The sequence below is a fragment of the Uloborus diversus genome, chromosome 6 (assembly GCF_026930045.1).
Source record: "Uloborus diversus isolate 005 chromosome 6, Udiv.v.3.1, whole genome shotgun sequence".
In the NCBI taxonomy this organism is placed as follows: domain Eukaryota; kingdom Metazoa; phylum Arthropoda; class Arachnida; order Araneae; family Uloboridae; genus Uloborus; species Uloborus diversus.
Genome location: NC_072736.1, coordinates 79,085,356 through 79,104,300, shown reverse-complemented (window position 1 = coordinate 79,104,300; position 18,945 = coordinate 79,085,356). Strand labels below are relative to the sequence as shown.

Below are 18,945 nucleotides of genomic sequence, written 5' to 3'. Positions count from 1 at the left end.
GATTTTTGCAGTGATAATACCAGCTTTTCTTTGTGATATAAAAAGAATGTTTTCAGTTTTTAGATATTCAAAATGGTCTTAATTGGAAATTAGATACTGTATTGATTAGTACAAAAAAAAAAAAAAAAAAATTCATATCAACTGCTTGCTTTCTTATCCTGTTTTCATTTCAGGCATGGAAGACAGCTGCCATGTGTATGAAAAAAAAGATGAAGTTTTCAACGTGGTTCTTGGGAAGGTTGATATAGCCAGAGGAACAAATACTTATTACAAATTACAAATTCTCCAATCCAATAAAGGATCAAGGTTTGTGAACTTCCAAACTAATTTTTTTTTAATCAAACTTCTTGATTTGAAAGATCAAGAGCTGGCTGCACAAAAATGTTGTCACAAGGTACAAGGAAATTTATTTTTTTGCCCGAGAAGAGCGCACTCATAAATCTGCCAGGAAGTGTCAAGGATGTTGTTGAGAGTCGAAGATTACGAATTTCCTTGCAGATTTTCCACAACTACCTTCAAATTACAGAAGTAATTTTGCAGAAGTTCTGCGATTTTTTTCAAATCCTACAAATGACACTTATCCAGCTCAAAACTCAACATTTTTGCTTGCAAAAAATTATGTGATGGTTTTAAAAAAATCGCTAATAATTCAAAGACATGGTGTTACTGAAGTTTGTCTTTAAGTTTAGAATGTAAAAGAATAAATTTCATTTAGAAACATATAGGTACTATTGATTGCAGAATGGTTTTCTGTTAGGCAATAATACAGTTTTCCCCTCTTTTTTATGTTCATAAAATATCATACTTAGTTATTATTGAATCAAAATTTTATTGCTAGTGCCGTGGTTGAACTAAAACTGAATCATATCTACCTCGGAGCTAGACTAACGTAAGTCACATAATTGCTGCTTCACAGGAGGGGTGCTTGGTGCATTGGTCTCCGCTTTTTTAACGCAGGTAAATTATTAGGAAAAATTTTGGGGAGGAGGGGGGATTTTCATATCACTCGACACAGAATAAGATTGTACTTACACTAGTTTGGTTCTGAAGCACAGATTATTCATTCAAAAAAGATTCAAACAGTAACATTTAAAAAGTGAATTTTAATTCGTTTCGGTGTTTAAAGTAGCTAAATCTTTCATCAAATTGGATGTATTGAATTATCTAATTGGTGTCATGCTTTAAACTAAAAGCGGATTTTTTTGGCCCACTTTAACTGTAGCAGTTTTCATGAGATATTATCTATACCAAACTTTTTCGGCTCACAGCACCCTTTGATGATTGAGAATTTTCTCGCGGCACTCTAGTTCTTTTCTGTTATGGGAGGAGTTTACTTTCAAAATGGATTATATCTAGTTTATATTTTTTTAGCAAAACGAAAAAAAAAAACGTTTTACGCACAAACACCAACTTAGAGTCAACCCTTGAAAAACCTTGAAAACTGCTTGCAAAAAAAAAAGTTCATTTTGAGTGCATGAAAACCTTAAAAAGTTTTAAAACCTTGAAAAAGTTTCTTAGTGCTTAAAGTCTCTCAAAAATCATCGGATTGTGCTTAAAAGTTTTAAAATATTTCATCAATGCAATTTTCTGAACATGTGTTCAATATGCAACATCGTGAAAAAATGCTACCGGGTATGGGATTTCAATTCTTTTGCATCTTGTAAATATTTTAATGTTTTTTATAACTGAAAGATATTTTGACATATGGTACCTAAGATTAGTTTATTTTTTGTTTATTTTCATTAATTAACAAAGGAATTAATTTGGAAAGCATGACAACATTGAGCTTACTCAGATTTCGTGGAAAATTGCTCTTGTGTTTGAAATTTCAATCTTTTTTCATCTTGCAAATCATTTAAATATATTGACTAATCGGATGTTATTTTCATATATGCTACCTTAGATTAGCATATTTCATGTTTAATTTTAGTAAAATATAAATTTATTTTATGGGAAACATCACAACATTGAACTAAGTCGCAAAAATTTGCTGCTCTTGTTTGATATTTCAATTTTTTTGCATCTTGTAAATATTTTTATATTTTTGGCAACTAGAAGTGATTTTGACACATGCTACATCAGATTAGCTTTTTTTTTATTTTAATAACTAAAGAATTAATCACTTTGGTCTTGTTTACTTATATGCTTAGTTATTTTTGCAATTTTGAATTTAATTATGTGTTGCTAATTTTCAGTCATAACAGATTTTTTGAAAAAAATTTAAATTTAAGCAATTGAGCATGTAACAAAAAGTTTGTATTTTAAATATATAGCTGAATTACATAATTTTATAACGTTGAATTTAAAAGTGCATCATTTTCTGTATATCTGCTAAAATAATTAAGGTGTGTAACACAGGTGGTTGTGTTATGATCATTCATTTTAAATCCAGTAGTGTTGCTTTTTCCTCCCTAAATCTCCAATTTCAGATTTTTCTTTTCTGCAATTTTCTGCTGTCCTTATAATTCTGACCACCACTGTAGGATCCACAGTTGTGAAAAAGAAGGTCTTGCAGGTTTAACGGGATAACACTGTATATATGCATGATCTGATGTTTCAGAAAAGTTGGTAAAAATCCTTGAATTATAGATGGTCAAAATGCAAAGAAATTTTCGACCATAAAAATCTACCAATTGTGACACTTGGCAAAACTTTATGGTGCAGCCTGGGAAAAATTTGTTTTTGCATGGTTACCAATGATTTTGTTCGGTTAACCAAAATGTGATGTGTAAATTATAGTTAAAAAATATTTCAGCATCAGGAAACCTCATATGTTATAAAAAATAATCAACAATTCTTGTTTTTGACAATAGTGTCAGTATTTGAGTTTTCTGCAGGTTTTTGATGTTTTCGTCAGAACATGGGTTCATGTCAGAAACAGGTTTTTGACATCAAAAACCCAACATATTTCAAATGCGACATTACATTTTTTTTTTTTTTTTGTCGCATTGGAAATCATCTCGGTTCATGGCTCTCACCCATATATCATGGTAGTTTCCTTCTGCCTCATAAGAATTGAATCGGAAATGCAACATAAAAATAGTAAAGCATTCCAAAACTCAGGAAAAACCCAAGATTTGAACGTCCCAAGGACTCTGAATTTCGGTACTAGTACTGAACTTTTACGGCTATATTGTTCGGGAAGTTAACATTTTTGCAATACAATTCTATATTTTTCTCGAAAAATTCCCAAATTTTTGTAACTTATAATTTTCTATTTTTTTTTCACAAGTGTGACATCTGCTTGCTTTCTCAAATTGTGTCTTAAGTTTGTGTCAAATTTATAAATTTCTTATGTACAAAAGCGATTTATAACTTTTGGAACTAATTTCAGCAAAGAATCATGCATATAATATGACTAATTATTGTTTCAATTATTGCTTTAAGCTTAATGAAAAACTTATGTTTTCATCTGTTAGTTCTACTATCTGTAAATGTTGCATTAATTACTATAACATCGTAAAAATAACATTTTATATTTATTGCATTATGTTTGTATCAGCATATCAGTTCAGCCAAGGATCTGTCATTATTTCTCAAAATGGCTGGACAAAGTAGCATTTAGACTAGTTATTTTAGTACATCAAATCTTTGACCCACCTCTCGGGCAAAGTACAAATTTAAATTGTCCATCGGTAAATTTTGGCCGTAAAATATATAATTAAAAAAGAAGGTATGGTGTTAGTTCTCTGAAATGGTTAGTTGAACTAGTCATTAACACACAAACAATGCAGAATTGTTTAACGTTAAACTTGAACTTAAAAAAAAAAACGAAAAACCTTTCATAGGCTGTTAATAAAACTTATATGTACATTCTAAATAATTAGTTCTTGTTTTCTTTTTAGTTATTGGTTATTTAGGTCTTGGGGTCGAGTTGGTACAACTATTGGAGATAAAAAATTAGAGAAATTAAAACTGGAGGACGCTATTGCAGAATTCAAACGGCTTTACCAGGAGAAAACTGGAAACGAATGGAGTAATCGAAAGAACTTTAAGAAACAACCTGGACTGTTGTATCCATTAGAAATAGACTATGGTCAAGTAAGTAAAGCTTTTATCATGGGTATAGTCATAGTTTGGTGAAATGTTTTTTCCCCATGGTACTTTAAACTAGACCTTTGTTTTAGAGATGGACCTTTGCCAAGACTTTGGTAATCCCCAGTTTTAACTAAATAGGATAATGTACAAATTCAAATATTGGTAGGAAAACATTTCATTGCAGTAAAATTCTCGTTTCTTGGATTTCGTTAAAGCAGGACTTGACCCTTACTTGTAATTTTATTAGAATTCCTAGTATTATAGCTTGTTTTCTTTACAAAAAGTATTTTTCTAAGTACATTATGCATTAATTTAACCTTTATGTAGGAAAGTGTGGGGCTAAGATGACTGAGCTTTTTCAAAATAAACAAATTGGAAATTTGTTTTGAAAATTACAATACAAAACAGAAAGAGTATTGTATTTTATAACAAAACTTTGATTGAAACATTATTTTCTATTTTTTGCTATAATTTTAAGCTTTAAAAAAAAATGGAAATTTTTCATTTTTTTTCCATGGGGCAAAGTGAAAAATGAAACATTTTTCTAAGGAAATATTTTCTTTTTGACTAAAAAAATGTTTTTTGATCAAATCAATCTATAAATACAATTTTGAATGACAAATTAAAAAGAAAATGGAACAATAAATGGATAATTAAATTAATTAATGTAGGAAGGAAAATAAATGAGTGAGTAAAAGAGTGGACAAATAAGAAAAGAAGTGAATGAATGAATAAGTAAGTAAATAACTAAATGAAGGAATGAAAATGAATGAATTAATAAAAATGAATACGTAATTGTTATAGTAATCGAATGAATGAGTAAGTGAAATAAGCTATTTTACTTTGCCTCACATGTACTCGACTGCTTGAGCAAAATATTTAAAATACAAATAAGCTTAATGTTAACTAAATAAATATTGCACTGCATAATAAAGGGTCTTAATTAATATTTAAAATGTTAATAACAAGAACTTTAAATATTTATAATATCAAAAAAAAAAAAAAAATACAACAGATATTACAATAAGATAATCAATTTTTCAAAATTGCCTGTATTATCAAATGCTTTAATCTTCGGTGGTATTTTTTTCATGACTGGATAGACTACATGTGCAACTGTATTGTTAAAGTATTACTAGATAAGCGGCGCTAAATACAGAGTAGATATTTCCCCTTTTTACTTTGTGCCATCTTCCCCTATGTACATGTTTTTTTTTACGTATGATTTTTTAATCATTCAAGTATAATTGAATGTCAGCAGTGATTAATTAAAAAACAGTCGACTACCAGAAATCACAACTGGATTGAACAATGATTTTAGAAAAGGATTTTGAAAACATTAGAAGCATCTGTATTATAATTTTGTACCGTTTTTAGTGGATGATCGAAAAGAAGGAGCCTCATGGCTAGTTAAGCAAAGATTTCATGTGCAATTTGAAGACTATTTAACGGATAATGGAACAGTATCGACGATTTTCACTTTGCAGTTTGAAGGTACCATGGCTGTAGTTGAATGCATAGGCATGTACATAACTGAAAAATTGGATGTACTGTACCCTATACTGTGGGTGTAGGAGTTGAGATTAGCAAAAATAAGCACCAAAAAGTGAGGGTTTGAAGTACTCCCCATGGAAATCTTCATTAGAATCAAAAGGTGAAAGGAAGCACTACGAGATATGAAATTAATCTAAGCAGGAATATCCTGTAACCCTCACCTCACTCCGGACTGCACATAAGCAACCTTTACTCCTGTTCGAGCATAGGAAAATTTCAGGCCCTCTCATTGGCTTATTCGAGTGTCAATCAAAGCTTCAAAGCTATAACTTACTGTGATGTTGCTAGTTGTCTCTCGCAATGTTTCCTGTTTGTAATCTGCTAAATACGAATAAGCATTTGCAAATGAGACCTTTAATTGAATGTTGCTGACAAAAACAGCATTATTATTTCCAATAAATTTCATCCCTTTGCAAAACAAATGAAAGCTGCCTTTGAGAAACTATGCTTCGAAATAAAAATAGGTGGCGCCATCTTTAAACGAAATATGCATGTTTTACGACAATGTTTTAATTTAAATTGAAGTTACTTTTAAAATAATTCTCATGGTAAATTATTTTGTTGGTGGAAAAACGAATTCGGAAATTTTTCATATTCTTAATGATATTTTATGCAATTTAAACAACTCTTCTTATATATATATATATATATATATATATATATATATATATATATATATATATATATATATATATATATATATATATATATATATATATATATATATATATATTGTCATTTATTTTAGTAATAAATACTTCTAGTGAATAATTTAATACATAATATTCTCTTGTGTCAGTTTATTTCTAGCTCATTTCTATTGAATATTAGTTAGCATCCGAGAATAAGACTTCCAATTGAATATTGAGTGAGTCTGGCGAACATATCCTCCTTGTCTTTGTCTAATTTCATAACTCATATAATAATGTTCTGCTTTTTTTAAAAAAAAACATGTAAAATATATAATTAAACGAATAAATAGCTTTATCTTTAAGCAAAAAATGGCACAAGGATTTGAACCTCTGGAATTCCATTTTGTATTCGTCGATTCTCCAAATTCCACAGCCCATTTAGCACACTCTTCTAAATTGCAAACATTGCTCCGTAAAATGACACGTTTGATGATTCACTAATTACTTCATTTATGAATGAAGGTGGAAGAATATCTTCTTTTTTTTTTTAAATACAGACATCTCAATTGTTTAACATTATAAAGAGTACATATCGACTATTAATAATTTAATTCAGGTTTATCAATTTAACCAGTGAAGACACAACCCAACCAATGAACAATAAGATAAACAAAATACAGACAAAAAGATGGATTAACATAAAAAAATTGACAACCTGTTAGAGAGCTTTATAAAGCTTTTGACCAATAACGATATAATATTTTGTTGGGCTGACTTTAGCCAATAATAGTGCGTGAACAGCTGATTCTTTTAAACATAATCTCTGAAGTCGAGGATTAGTTTTTTTTTTTTTTGTGAAAAAGGAAATTCTTCCAAAACAAAAAGGAACTTTTTCCAGACGCACTCACTACTCAATTAAAGTTCTTATTCTCGGATGCTAACTCATATTCAATAGAAATTAGCTAAAAATAAACTGGCACAAGAGCAAATTATATTAGAAATTAGCCTGTATAAAATTATTCACAATAAGTATTTGTTATTAACTTAAATGGTAATCATTGCTTTACGAACAGCTGTTTGAATTGCTTTAAATATCGTTAAGAATATGAAAAATTCGCTTTTTATTTGACAAAATAATTTACTGTAGGAATTATTTAAAAAATAATTTCAATTAAAATTAAAACCTTGTCGTAAAACATGCAATTTTTGCTTAAAGATGGCGCCACCTATTTTTATTTCGAAGCATAATTTCTCGAAGACAGCTTTCATTTGTTTTACATAGGATGAAATTGATTGGAAATAAGAATGTTGTTTTTGTCATCAACATTCAATTAAAGATCTCATTTGCAAATGTTTATTCGTATTTAGAAGATTACAAACAAGAAGCACACTGCGAAAGATGACTAGCAAGTCATCCCAGTCGCGTCACAGCTTTGATTGACACTCGAATAAGCCAATGAGAGGGCCTGAAATTTTCCTATGCCCGAACAGGAGTAAAGGTAGCTTATATGCCTCCGGGCACACCTGAGGTTGAACAGATGCTTTAAGACATTAAGGATATTAACTCTATAGGTAGCAGTGGTAAATGTTTGACCAATATGTTTCCTTTAAACACAGCAGAGTAGTGTTAGCATGTTAATTTTTTGAGCCACTCAGGTTAATTATAACGTTTTTACCTGAAACACTACTAAAAGATAGGGTACAAATTTATTACCGGCCTATTTTGAGTGTCTTTGAAATTTATAGTGTTCATATTACAAGAAAATCCCAAAGGCCAGCTATGAAGTTTCAAATCTCAGTTAAATTTCTAAGAACAAAATAGTCCTTGGTAATGGCTGTATAGTATATATATGTGTACTTTCACGACATTAAAAGTGGTTCTGGTTTTAAAGAAATGTGTGTAAATTTCAGTTACTTGTCTTCCTTTTAATAAGAATTATAATTAATTTTAATAAGCAGTATAGTATAGGAATGAAACTTATTGGCAGCTTTTCAGTTAAAAGCCAAAATATATTAGAGATTGGTTTTGGTTGTTGTATTCAGTTTAGTTTGTTTTATGTTTTGCAATTAGAAGGAAAAATGGCATAATGAAAAGTTGATGTATTATCCCGAACTTACAGTGGCTCCCAAAAGTGTTCGTACACCTTGAAATTTTGTAGTAAAACCAAAATAATGCAAAACTGAATTCGAATATGAAGTCCTATTTTTTTTTTCACACAATTCCTATTCCATTCTGAATTAAACCCAGTAGTTTTTTTCAAAAATATTGAAAGATTTTATTTTTGAAATTTGTCAAAAAATGAAGAGACAGAAAAAATACACCACAAAAGTCATCTTACACTGAAATATTTTCGAATAAATTCATGATTAAAATTATCATATGTGTTTTTTTTTATTATTATTTTTGCACTCTAATGACACTGTAAGGTCATTTGCTTTTATTTTTTTGTTTATTTATTCCCTAATATTCTGCTTAATATTTTTAAATGGCAGGTATGCATAGAAAACAACGAACACGATTCGAAATTTGATTTTTTCCCCTCACAGTAGACATTAATTGGTTTAAAATATCTCTAAATTAGTTAATGTATACCATTCTATAGTGAAGTGCTTGTTAAAATGATTTAAAGACAAGAATCGGATCGAAAACAAGGGAAGAAAAAGTCAACTGGCAAAGTTAACAAAGCGTGATTGGAGATTTACAGTTAAAAAAATTGTGAAAAATACACATTTGAGTGCTGAAAAAGCTTCTGCAGAATCAAATGAAACATTTTATGTTTAATTTTCACCTAAAATTGTTCGCCAAGTTCTCTGATTAGCTGGATTAAAGGGGACCTTTTCCCGCAGAAATTTTCTTGTTCATGCGAAAAACAGTAAGCTAACGCTTTCCGTTGTAAAATCAATGATAAATAAGCTCAAAACGTTGTGGGAAAATGTCTTACTTTCAGATGAAAATAAATTCAATATTTTGGGTTAAATTGTTGAATATCTGTTAATAGAAAAAGAAAAGGGGGAATTTAATCTTAAGAACTTTGTTGGATCAGTTAATCAGGGCGGTGAAGGTGTTCTGGTGTGAGGGTGCATAACTGCATCAAGACTTGGAAATTTAAAATTTTTTGACGAAACAATGAATCATGTTGTTCATTTAAATATTTTAAAAAACAATTTTAAACTATTAGCCCAAAATTTGGTAATCAGAAACAACTTTGTTTTTATCAAAATAACGATAAGAAGTACACGTTTGCGTTTGGTGCCTCAAAAATTGTCCTTAAACTTAGAAATATCTCCTCGATCGCTAGATTTAAACTTAATGGAACACATTTGGAGATATCTGGTGGCTAGAATATGAAAATACACCATTGAAACGAAAACCGAACTAGAAACAGTAAGACTCGATGAGCAGCTGAACACTTACTCGGAAATTGCATAAAAAATTTTTAAAAAACAATGAAATCTATTCCCAGACGTTTAAATCTGTTGTTGATACTGCATGATATTCTACTAAAGAATAATTTTGTAAAAATTTAGATTATTTACTAATTTTTTGATATTTTTTCAAAGTGTACGAAGACTTTTGTGAGATAAAATTTCCGGCACTTTTTAGTTTTTGATTTTTAAAAAATTGAGTGTTAATGTTTTGTTAAAAATTTTTGTGTAGTTTTGTTATAAATATATCATAGATCCTATAATTAAATACCTATTTTGAAATATTAATTCTAACCAATGCATGGGGCCTATTTCACTGAAAGTCATGGGTGTACGAACTCTTTTGGGAGTCACTGTATGTCAAAAGAACTTGCTTACATTTAATAATTTGTGTACTTTATTGTGATTAGAAATGAACACTGGAAGTTTTAAAAAGTTGAAATGATTTTTAATTTAGTTGATTCTGGTTAATAGGACAGCATTGGGACAGGACCATTTTGGTCCTAATAACCGGCTGGTCCGATTAAGCTAACAAGATCTGTGTAGCTTGATTGAACATGCTATAAACATAACATATAAATGCCCTTATGATTATTGTGAGCCCCATATGTATGGTAAGCATACAAAGAATAAAAATTGCTGTTTCTGAATTTTTTCCATCAAAAAATTAATGTAAGTAAGCAAATAATCTTTTTTACACTCATCGCAGACCGATGTGGTTTTAGTTATTCCTTCCAGTCAGTATAGATTCAATTCAACAACCAGAAGTAGCTAAAAATGTGAGAGTGAAAAAATAAGTGCTAAATAGTACTAATCTGTAATTCAAAAATTCCAATAAAATGTAAATTACATATTTCACGACCAAATTAAAGAAATTTGAAATTTCACTGAGATTTTTATTTCTGCTGGAACAGTGCTGTTATGAAATGGGAGTTTCGTTTACCATTTTTTCCTGTAAATATTTCTGAATTTAATTGAAAGTTACAAGGAACCACTATTAATTTTTATTGCACTAACTATTAAGTTTGTTGACAAACTTGAAACATGCTTCTAGTGGGAGATTTTTAATATTTTTGCAATTTGTTCTCATGTTCCTTGGTCCGATTAAAAGGATGTTTGGTCCCCTTAAGCAAATAATATTAGGCTTGTGTAATGAGATTTGTTTTAGTTCTTTAAGATTTGATCGGAATAAGCGAATGGTCCGATTAACTGATGGTTCAATTAAGCGGATTCCACTGCACTAAAAGTCATCCAAAAGTTTATTGTTGCATATTTTAATGAAAGTACTAGATGACTCAGGTAAAAAACTTCCATTTTTAATAACGACATTCTACCTCTTGCAAAATTTCTTGAAAATGAAAAGTTTTTTCCTACAAACAGATGATTTTAACTTGCAAAATACTCTTGAGATGTATTTGTCTGCTGAGTAGAAATTAATATTAGCTTAATGAATAAAAATAGTTCAAGTTTTTCTTTATCCTTTTAGAAAACTTGAATTATTGTGTCTATATTTGGTATTTTCTGCTTTGATTTAACTTTTAACATTTCAGGATTGTGAGAAATTTAAAGAATTAAAGCCCGGAGATAACTCAAAACTTCCAAAGCCTGTTCAAGAATTGATATGCCTGATTTTCGACATCGAAGCCATGAAAAAAGCCATGGTGGAGTTTGAAGTAAGCTTATATTTTCAACCTTTGCTATGAAAAATAAGGCTTTGTACATAATTCGGGCGGGGGGGGGGGGGAGATGAGATCAAGCACTCATTTCCAGATTAGCAGCCATTGTGTTTTTCCAATAAACCTAAAAGTATAAAATTCCCTTACACCCTTTTTTTGTGTGTGATGATACTCTTATAAAAGTTTTCTGTAGTAATTTTTAGTAGTTTTCAGTATTTACCAGTAATTTTTAATACCAAACAAATGCAAATGAAGCAACTACTCAATATTCGAAGAAACAAAATCCGAAGAAAAAATAATTTAATTAAAATATGCATTACAGTAGGAAAAAAAAGTACTGCATCTTACGCTCCCCTCTCTCTTTCTCCAAAAGAAAATGGAACTTAAAACATGCATATGATTTGAAAAATAAATAAATCAAAATTCCCTCCCCCCCCCTCCCATAAAGAAAAATAACATAGAATATGCATTATACAATTCTAATAAATTATGCCCATTCCCTCAAAAAAAAAAAAAAAAAAGAGAAGAATTAAATTGAAATGCACTCTTTATTAAGAATAAATAGAAAATCCAACTTCCCTGAAGGAAATAGGATTTTATTAAAATACTCATTATACACTTAAATCAGAAATTCCACCCTGTCCCCTCCCTAAAGGTGAAAAAAAAAAAAAAAATTAAATCAAGTTCACATTACAACTGCATTGAAACAAAAGTTCCCCATCTATAAGAAAGAGGAATTTTATTAAGATATGTCCCAACCCCCCTCCCATTTAAAGCAAAAAAAAAAACACTCCCCCAAAAAGAAAAGATTTTTACTTGTATAAGCACTAGGACTCGACCGATGCATCGGCGTCGATGGTTCAACAATTTAGCCATCAGCATCGGCGGCCAATGCTAACTTGCAGGAAACATCGGCCCATCGGCCTTAAAAAACGTCGAAAAGCCGATGGAATTGGCCGATGTTTTCTAAAAAAAAAAAAAGGACCTTTGCTGTTTTACTTTTTAATACAAAGTAAAGAGTTATTGTTTTCGTATAAAATAGTTCACTTAAATTTCAGTATGAATTTTTCTATTTTAGTCACCCCTGAAAGAGTTTTGAACAGTGGTGTTCCCATAGAGTATGCTCTCAAACATATTTTTAGACATATAGCATATACCCTCAAACTTCAAAACGTTTCATATTATGACACATTATGTATATGATCGCATACACATATTGTGCATAACTGGTTACTGGGAGTATACCCTCAGAAAAAAATTATGGGAACATCACTGGTTTTTAATACTGCATTCAGGTACCAAACAAGTTAATTATTGTGTTTCTTGCGATTGGATGTACGTATGTATCTCTCATAAGTCATAACTCAAAAATGGTAAGCTGTAGAAGGTTAAATTTTCGCATGTGGGGTGTGCGTACGTTCCAGTTGTGCACTTCCTTTTTGTTTTCGATCGGATGTTCTATACAACCTATTTACTCATTTTTTTGTCGCTATTAATTACTTATTTTATTGCAAAACTAATATAGGGTCTCAGACTGGCGATCATTTGGTGATATATAGCCGAATTGGAGACCATGGAAACAAATATGAGATGGCGAAAACGTTTTTTTTGTGTCATTTTGTTAGATTCCCGTTGAATCGACAATAATTTTAAATTTTTTTTTTGTTTTTGTAATATGAATCACAGTAATGCAGTCTTTTCTGTATCGCTTCAACGGAGTTACAAGTTTAAGGCCGGTCGAAATACATTTTGGGGCCCAATTTCTCTATTACGGAAGTTGTAAAACATTTATCATAAGCATTTTTGTAACTCTTACGGGGCTCCTATGGTTATGGGGCCTCTCGTGCTATTGCAACATTTGCTATAAATTAGACCTTCGTTTTATGGGGGGGGCGGGGTTAAGTTCCACGGAAATGCCGCGTAAATTGAGACCTAATACTTGTGTTAAAATAGGGGTTTGGTTCCGTAGATAACAAAATACTTCATTCTAGTGATGACTAATTGTGTAATAAGTTAAATGTGTAGTTATATCGACTTTTATGCACAACATGAGTAAAGAAAACATTAATTAATTTCGTGATGTGTTTATAAAGAGGAGCTAGCTATGATAGTCTTTTGGCAGTCATTAAGAATTTTTCTCTGCAATTCTTTGCAGAGCATGAACGCATTCATGATCACTTGCGTCATTTCCATGTGATAGAATCTTCCTCCACTAACAAAAATCAGAAAGATAATTTCTATTGTTTAGGAATGGTCAAGATTTTAAATGTGAACTGTTTTTGTTGTGTGTCACCGACGTCATTATCCTCGTTGGTTTTGGCCTCCTTTGTCACTCCTAAAAGCTCTTCTTCCAGTGAGTTCTGAACGGTGTGAGTTTCATAACTTTACTTTTGAAAAGAAGTCTGGAACCAATCACATAAAATGTCTCTAGTGGCCCAAGCTCGATTATTAGCGCTCCAAATTGCAGTTGATTACGCATAATCTGCAATCTTTAGGAGTTTGGATTTTGAAAGAGGGGAAATTTTTATCTGTTTGCATTGCTGCATCCGCGTAAAACTGAAACTCACCCGCGTAAAATAAGATAAAGGTGTTAAATCTTAAACCGTGTATGATCGAAACTGTGTAAAATAAACCCGGGTAAAACGAGGGTCTACGGTATTTTAAATCTGCCACTGCACATCAAAACAAACTCCGGCGCAAGTTTTAAAAGGGTTTTTCTGCTCAATGTTTATGATTACTTTGAACTCAATTTTTTACGACTATTTTTTGTATTTCCGAGAACACTTGCGTGACTCCTCCCCCTCCTTCTATTTCCGATATTAAACTCTAGTTATACTTCCGAGTTGTTTAAAACTAACACCATTCATAAAATTAAAGATTATTTTTCAAACTTTATCTATTGTTTTGGAAGAATTAAGAGCATTTATGTAAGAAATTTATTAAGACGTTTCGAATGGTGACATGATTCGGAAATCAAAGGGACTTTTGAATTGTTTCTTTGGAAGTGCTGAAGTAGATTTAAAAACTCTTTCGAGGCGTTGGTGGTAGCGGTAATGTACTTAAAAAATGAGGCTTAATTTGTGTATGTGTGGGTTCGAAGTTAAATGTTGTTAATTATTCCAAAATCAGAGGGTGACCCCCTCCCCCATCCCTCTCTCGTCGTTTCAAGCATTTCTTAAATATTTAGCGATTATTAGCATAACTACACCCTATACAGATTGTACGTAATACGATCCAAAAGTTTGCGGAGACAAGTTGTATAAAATGTTACCAAGAATAGTTCACATTACCGAAGCACATCCACCTTCAAGGGTCACCTTGAGGGACTATGTACTTCTGCCAGTGTTCATATAACTTTTGGAAACACTCCTGGAACCATTTTCCGCAACCTCCTATGATGCTGCTTTATCTTCTCCTGACGGAAGAAAGTGACGCAAATGTTTTTTTTGCTGGGAACAGGTAAAAGTCACACGGAACTAAGTCCAATGAAACGTTATGCTATTTGTTTGTCCTATAAGAGTATTGACCAATCGAACCGTGCATCATCAACATGAAAGTCGCCTTCTTCCGCTCAATTTAAGTTAAAGCAGCAGCACAAGTGGCCTTACAGGAGGCTGTAAAAATGGCTGCCAGGAATGCTTCTAAAATCTATACGAATGTTGGCAGAAGTGCATAGTCGTTCAAGGTGACTATTTTTAGAAAGATGTGCTTCGGTAATGTGAACCATTCGGTGTAAAGTAATCTAAAACTTCAAATACAGCTTGTACTGGAAGTTTTAGATTATGCTACGTACGTATGAGTTTTCAACTTACTATTTCATAACGTTTTCGAGTGCAAAAATTTACGCGCATGAAGACATCACAAGAGAACGTGAGAGAATTAGCTGAGGAGATGTTCAAAATGGATCTTTCGGTCATGTTCTTAGGTACATATGCATGTACAGATGTGCCGAAAAAACTAAGTTTAAATTGGGTGATCGTAAAATAGAAATTTAGGTCGAAATCTTTTTTTTTTTTTTTTGTGATTTCAATTCCTTATTCAAAGAAAGGAAGTAAAGTGAAATGAATAAATGATCCTTTAACTCCTTGACAATCTTATCCATTTATTTCCGTTAGATTTTTTTTTTTTTTGCCATCGGCCATTTAGAGAAAAACAATCGGCCATAAGCCATCTTTGAACAATCGGCATCGGCCCATTGGCCAAAAAATGCCATCGGTCGAGCCCTAATAAGCACCCCTATCTGAATAACGACTGATCAGCCAATATACTGTGCAAGTTGCTACAACCTACAACACGGCAAATAGGCCATTTTTTGTTGGCTGAAATTAAAATATTTTTTAAGCAGGTGAAAAAAAGCTTGAAAATTTGGGTCGACACAAGTCTCAAATCCGCATTTAGTGGGCAGTCCGCACAAACAAACACATGCGCTGCGAAGCGAAACACCCCTTTGTTCACTGATCAACACAGGGTTGCTACAAAACCGCTCCATGTGGGGAGAAGATCTGGTTTCTACTGATGCCTTAACCGCCGACATTGCAGACTACCACGACTGTCAGTATCGCTCGTTTTGGCGTTCACCAAAGAATACTTTTTTAATAACTGCTCGAAGTGCTTAAAAATGATGTCATTATTTTATTTTCCGTGGAAAATCGAGCTTTTTCTGTAATTTGTAGTTGTAATTTTTTTTTTTTTAATTTTCCCATAGAAACTGCGGATAATCCGTAACATTCAGCATCTCTGCCTATATATCCTGTATGTTTTTCATTTGTTAAACTATGCATTCTCTTGTTGTATGTATCTTAAATTTCATGTCAATATTTTTATTTTCCCCTTTGCTTTCCCTGTTTTATATTCCTTCTGTGGTATATTCAAAGCATCAACACTATTTTAATTTTTACCAGCACAAATAATTGATTGACAGATACAAGATATCTTAACATAGTTACATTAAAATAGGGTTTTCTTAAGTGTACACACACAACTTTCCTTTGGCTGATTTTGGCAGGAGAATTTTCCACTTTACAGTTTATTTGTAATGCTTTTTTATTGTTCTTTAAAAATTTCCCCAAGTCTAAAAAAATCTCTTGATTATTTTTAAAAACAGTTAAGTGACTAATCTTCTCACATTACGATAGTTCGTGTAGAGGTACAGATTAGGAATTACCAATTGGCTACCAAACATTTTGGTTCCGATCCCTTCATTTTTCACACCAGAGTCTCCTGTACCTACCACTATTTGAGGTTTCACCAGTCGGATGGGCAGGGTGGCGACAGATCAGGGAGATCAGGGAAAAGTCAGGGAACTTTATTAATCAGGGAAAAGTCAGGGAAATATCAGGGAATTTCAAAAAAATAACAAAAAATCAGGGAAAATTGATTTTATGAAGAAAGAAAAAATTTTTTTTTTGCTTTACAAAATTAAGTATCCAAATTCCCTACGCATTTTCTGCCAATTATCAGTTTAAAAAAAAGTAAAATTAATGAGGTGCGATTATACACTGCCGCATAATTTTAAATCTTTGTTTATTTCACCTAGCTTGAAATTTTGAAATTTCCTTTCATGCGTTCAATGCGACGTAAAATAAGCAACCATACAGGCAAAGAAGAAGCCTCCATTAACGCCTTAGCTCCTTTGCCTTTATTCCATTGTCTCGAAGTGATTAGCGTACTGTAATCACGATTTCAAGAAGAAGAAATCTTTGGTTTTTGAATTAATACTGGTAAAAGCTTAAAAGCTATTACTTCTTAGTGTTTTTAATTTAAGTGCTAAAATTGAACTTTCAATAAAAAAAACTTTTGCCGCTAAACTATTTGCTGTCACCGCAGATCATAAAGGTTTTCTTTTCTTCAGACTTAGTTTCTTTTATTTTATAACCAAGTTGTATTATTCTTTAATATATATTTTGAAGTTGACTAATTGCTTTTGTTTTGTTTCCTGCATTTCAAAGTTGTTTCTTACAAAAGCAATCTAAGATTTTTTCGTTACATACTGAAATCATTTGAAATAGTTAACGTGTGTACTTAAGTAAATATCTGTATTTTTTATTGTTAAAATGCTGTATTCATTCATTAAAACCTATGTTCTTGATTAGAGAAAAGCTCCCTATAAATGGATGTCAAAAGGTTTCATCTGTTTCGCATAAATGTCAATTAGTTAAATGAGAATAACTACTTTATTTCCATTCTTTCACTATTACTTGTTATTCTCGCAACAATTATTATACTGTTTGAGAATTTAGTTCAAAATAATTTCAATTACTTCTTCGTTCTACCATAAATATGTTTTTAAGAGTGATTTTAATTTTTCTTCTAATACATTCTTATGCTAAATGGTTTCTAGAAGTAAAGTACTTTTTTAAAATTTTCTATAATCTTTCCATTGTAGAAAAATTTAATGTACTGTTTTGTAGGTTTTTTTTTTCCAAAAAAAAAAAATTAACTTGATATGTTTTTTTTACCATTTTGTTAAAAAAGTAGCATTTTTTTTAAATATATCTTTAGTTCATCAACTTTACACAACTTAAAACGTTTAAAATACTGCATTTTATACAAACATACAATGGATTTCAAGTAGAGCAAAGGATGGAAACCATTATCATTGGTAACGTAAATCAGGGAAATTTGGTGAACTTAATCAGGGAAAAGTCAGGGAACTTTTTTTCACTGTTTCTGTCGCCACCCTGAATAAAAAACGAAAGGGAATTATGAAACTCTTTCGAAGGCTTCATAATTTTATTTGTTTTTGGATCAATCGATATATGTTTATTTTACAACATGTTTCTTAATTCTTTTATACTTTAACTAAGGAGTACTTTTCTTGCAAATCCTTATTTGAGAGCCGTATAGCAGCCTAGTTAAAACCCATTAGTAGTTTCGTAGAATATTAGATACATATTGGAGAATCTTCACTTCTGCTAACGTAAACTATTTTTAATGCGCGTCCTTTTCGAATTCCCTTATGTCGTGGGGACTTTCGCAATTGCGGTATAGTAAATCTGTCACCCGATATGACAAGTAGTAACCACTTCTTCCGCATCATACGGCATCGGATAGTAATTCCAAAAGATTCCATGCTGAAAGAAAGGGAGTTGGGGAAGAGATTAAGCCCATTGGTTCTCACGAACCATTTAACATCAAATATCTGCATATTTTTAAATTATTTTCTGGTGTTCAGAATTAGATGTTATACTTAGTTACACAGATAACAATCGTTCTTCTCGCCATCTTCGCTATGCACCTGTTTAAGACCTGTTAATAAAAATCTCAAACCTTCTTGTTTTGTATTCCTGACTACAAAAGGCAATCATTAATTAGATATCAACAGTAATTCATCATTAGAAAGTGGTGTGCACTATTTATAAGTAATCGGCTTCTTGCAGATGTTTCCATCTCAAAGAGATATACTCGATGAGGCCTTGCTTTCAAGGTTGTTAGAGGGCAGTTTTATCTATACATACATTTGCAAGCCGTAGGCGATCCTCATGGGGCGGAATTTTCGTGATTTATCTCTGGACATTTTTTAAAATTTTTCTTTTTTTTTTCTTTTTTAAATTCTGTGACTTGTTACGAACTTAATCTTGCATGAAAATGGTTATGTAGATAGATATTCACATCCTTTC

The 18,945-nt window shown here is 31.4% G+C and overlaps 1 protein-coding gene across 1 annotated transcript in view; it reads left to right on the top strand.

The window, feature by feature from the left end:
- Positions 1-18,945, top strand: part of LOC129224173 (poly [ADP-ribose] polymerase 1-like) — a 133,164-nt gene that overhangs the window by 78,394 nt on the left and 35,825 nt on the right. Inside the window, exons 15-17 of the mRNA XM_054858590.1 lie at positions 174-306; positions 3,846-4,041; positions 11,201-11,323. Coding sequence (XP_054714565.1) covers positions 174-306; positions 3,846-4,041; positions 11,201-11,323 — 452 coding nt within the window. The remainder of the gene's footprint in view (positions 1-173; positions 307-3,845; positions 4,042-11,200; positions 11,324-18,945) is intronic.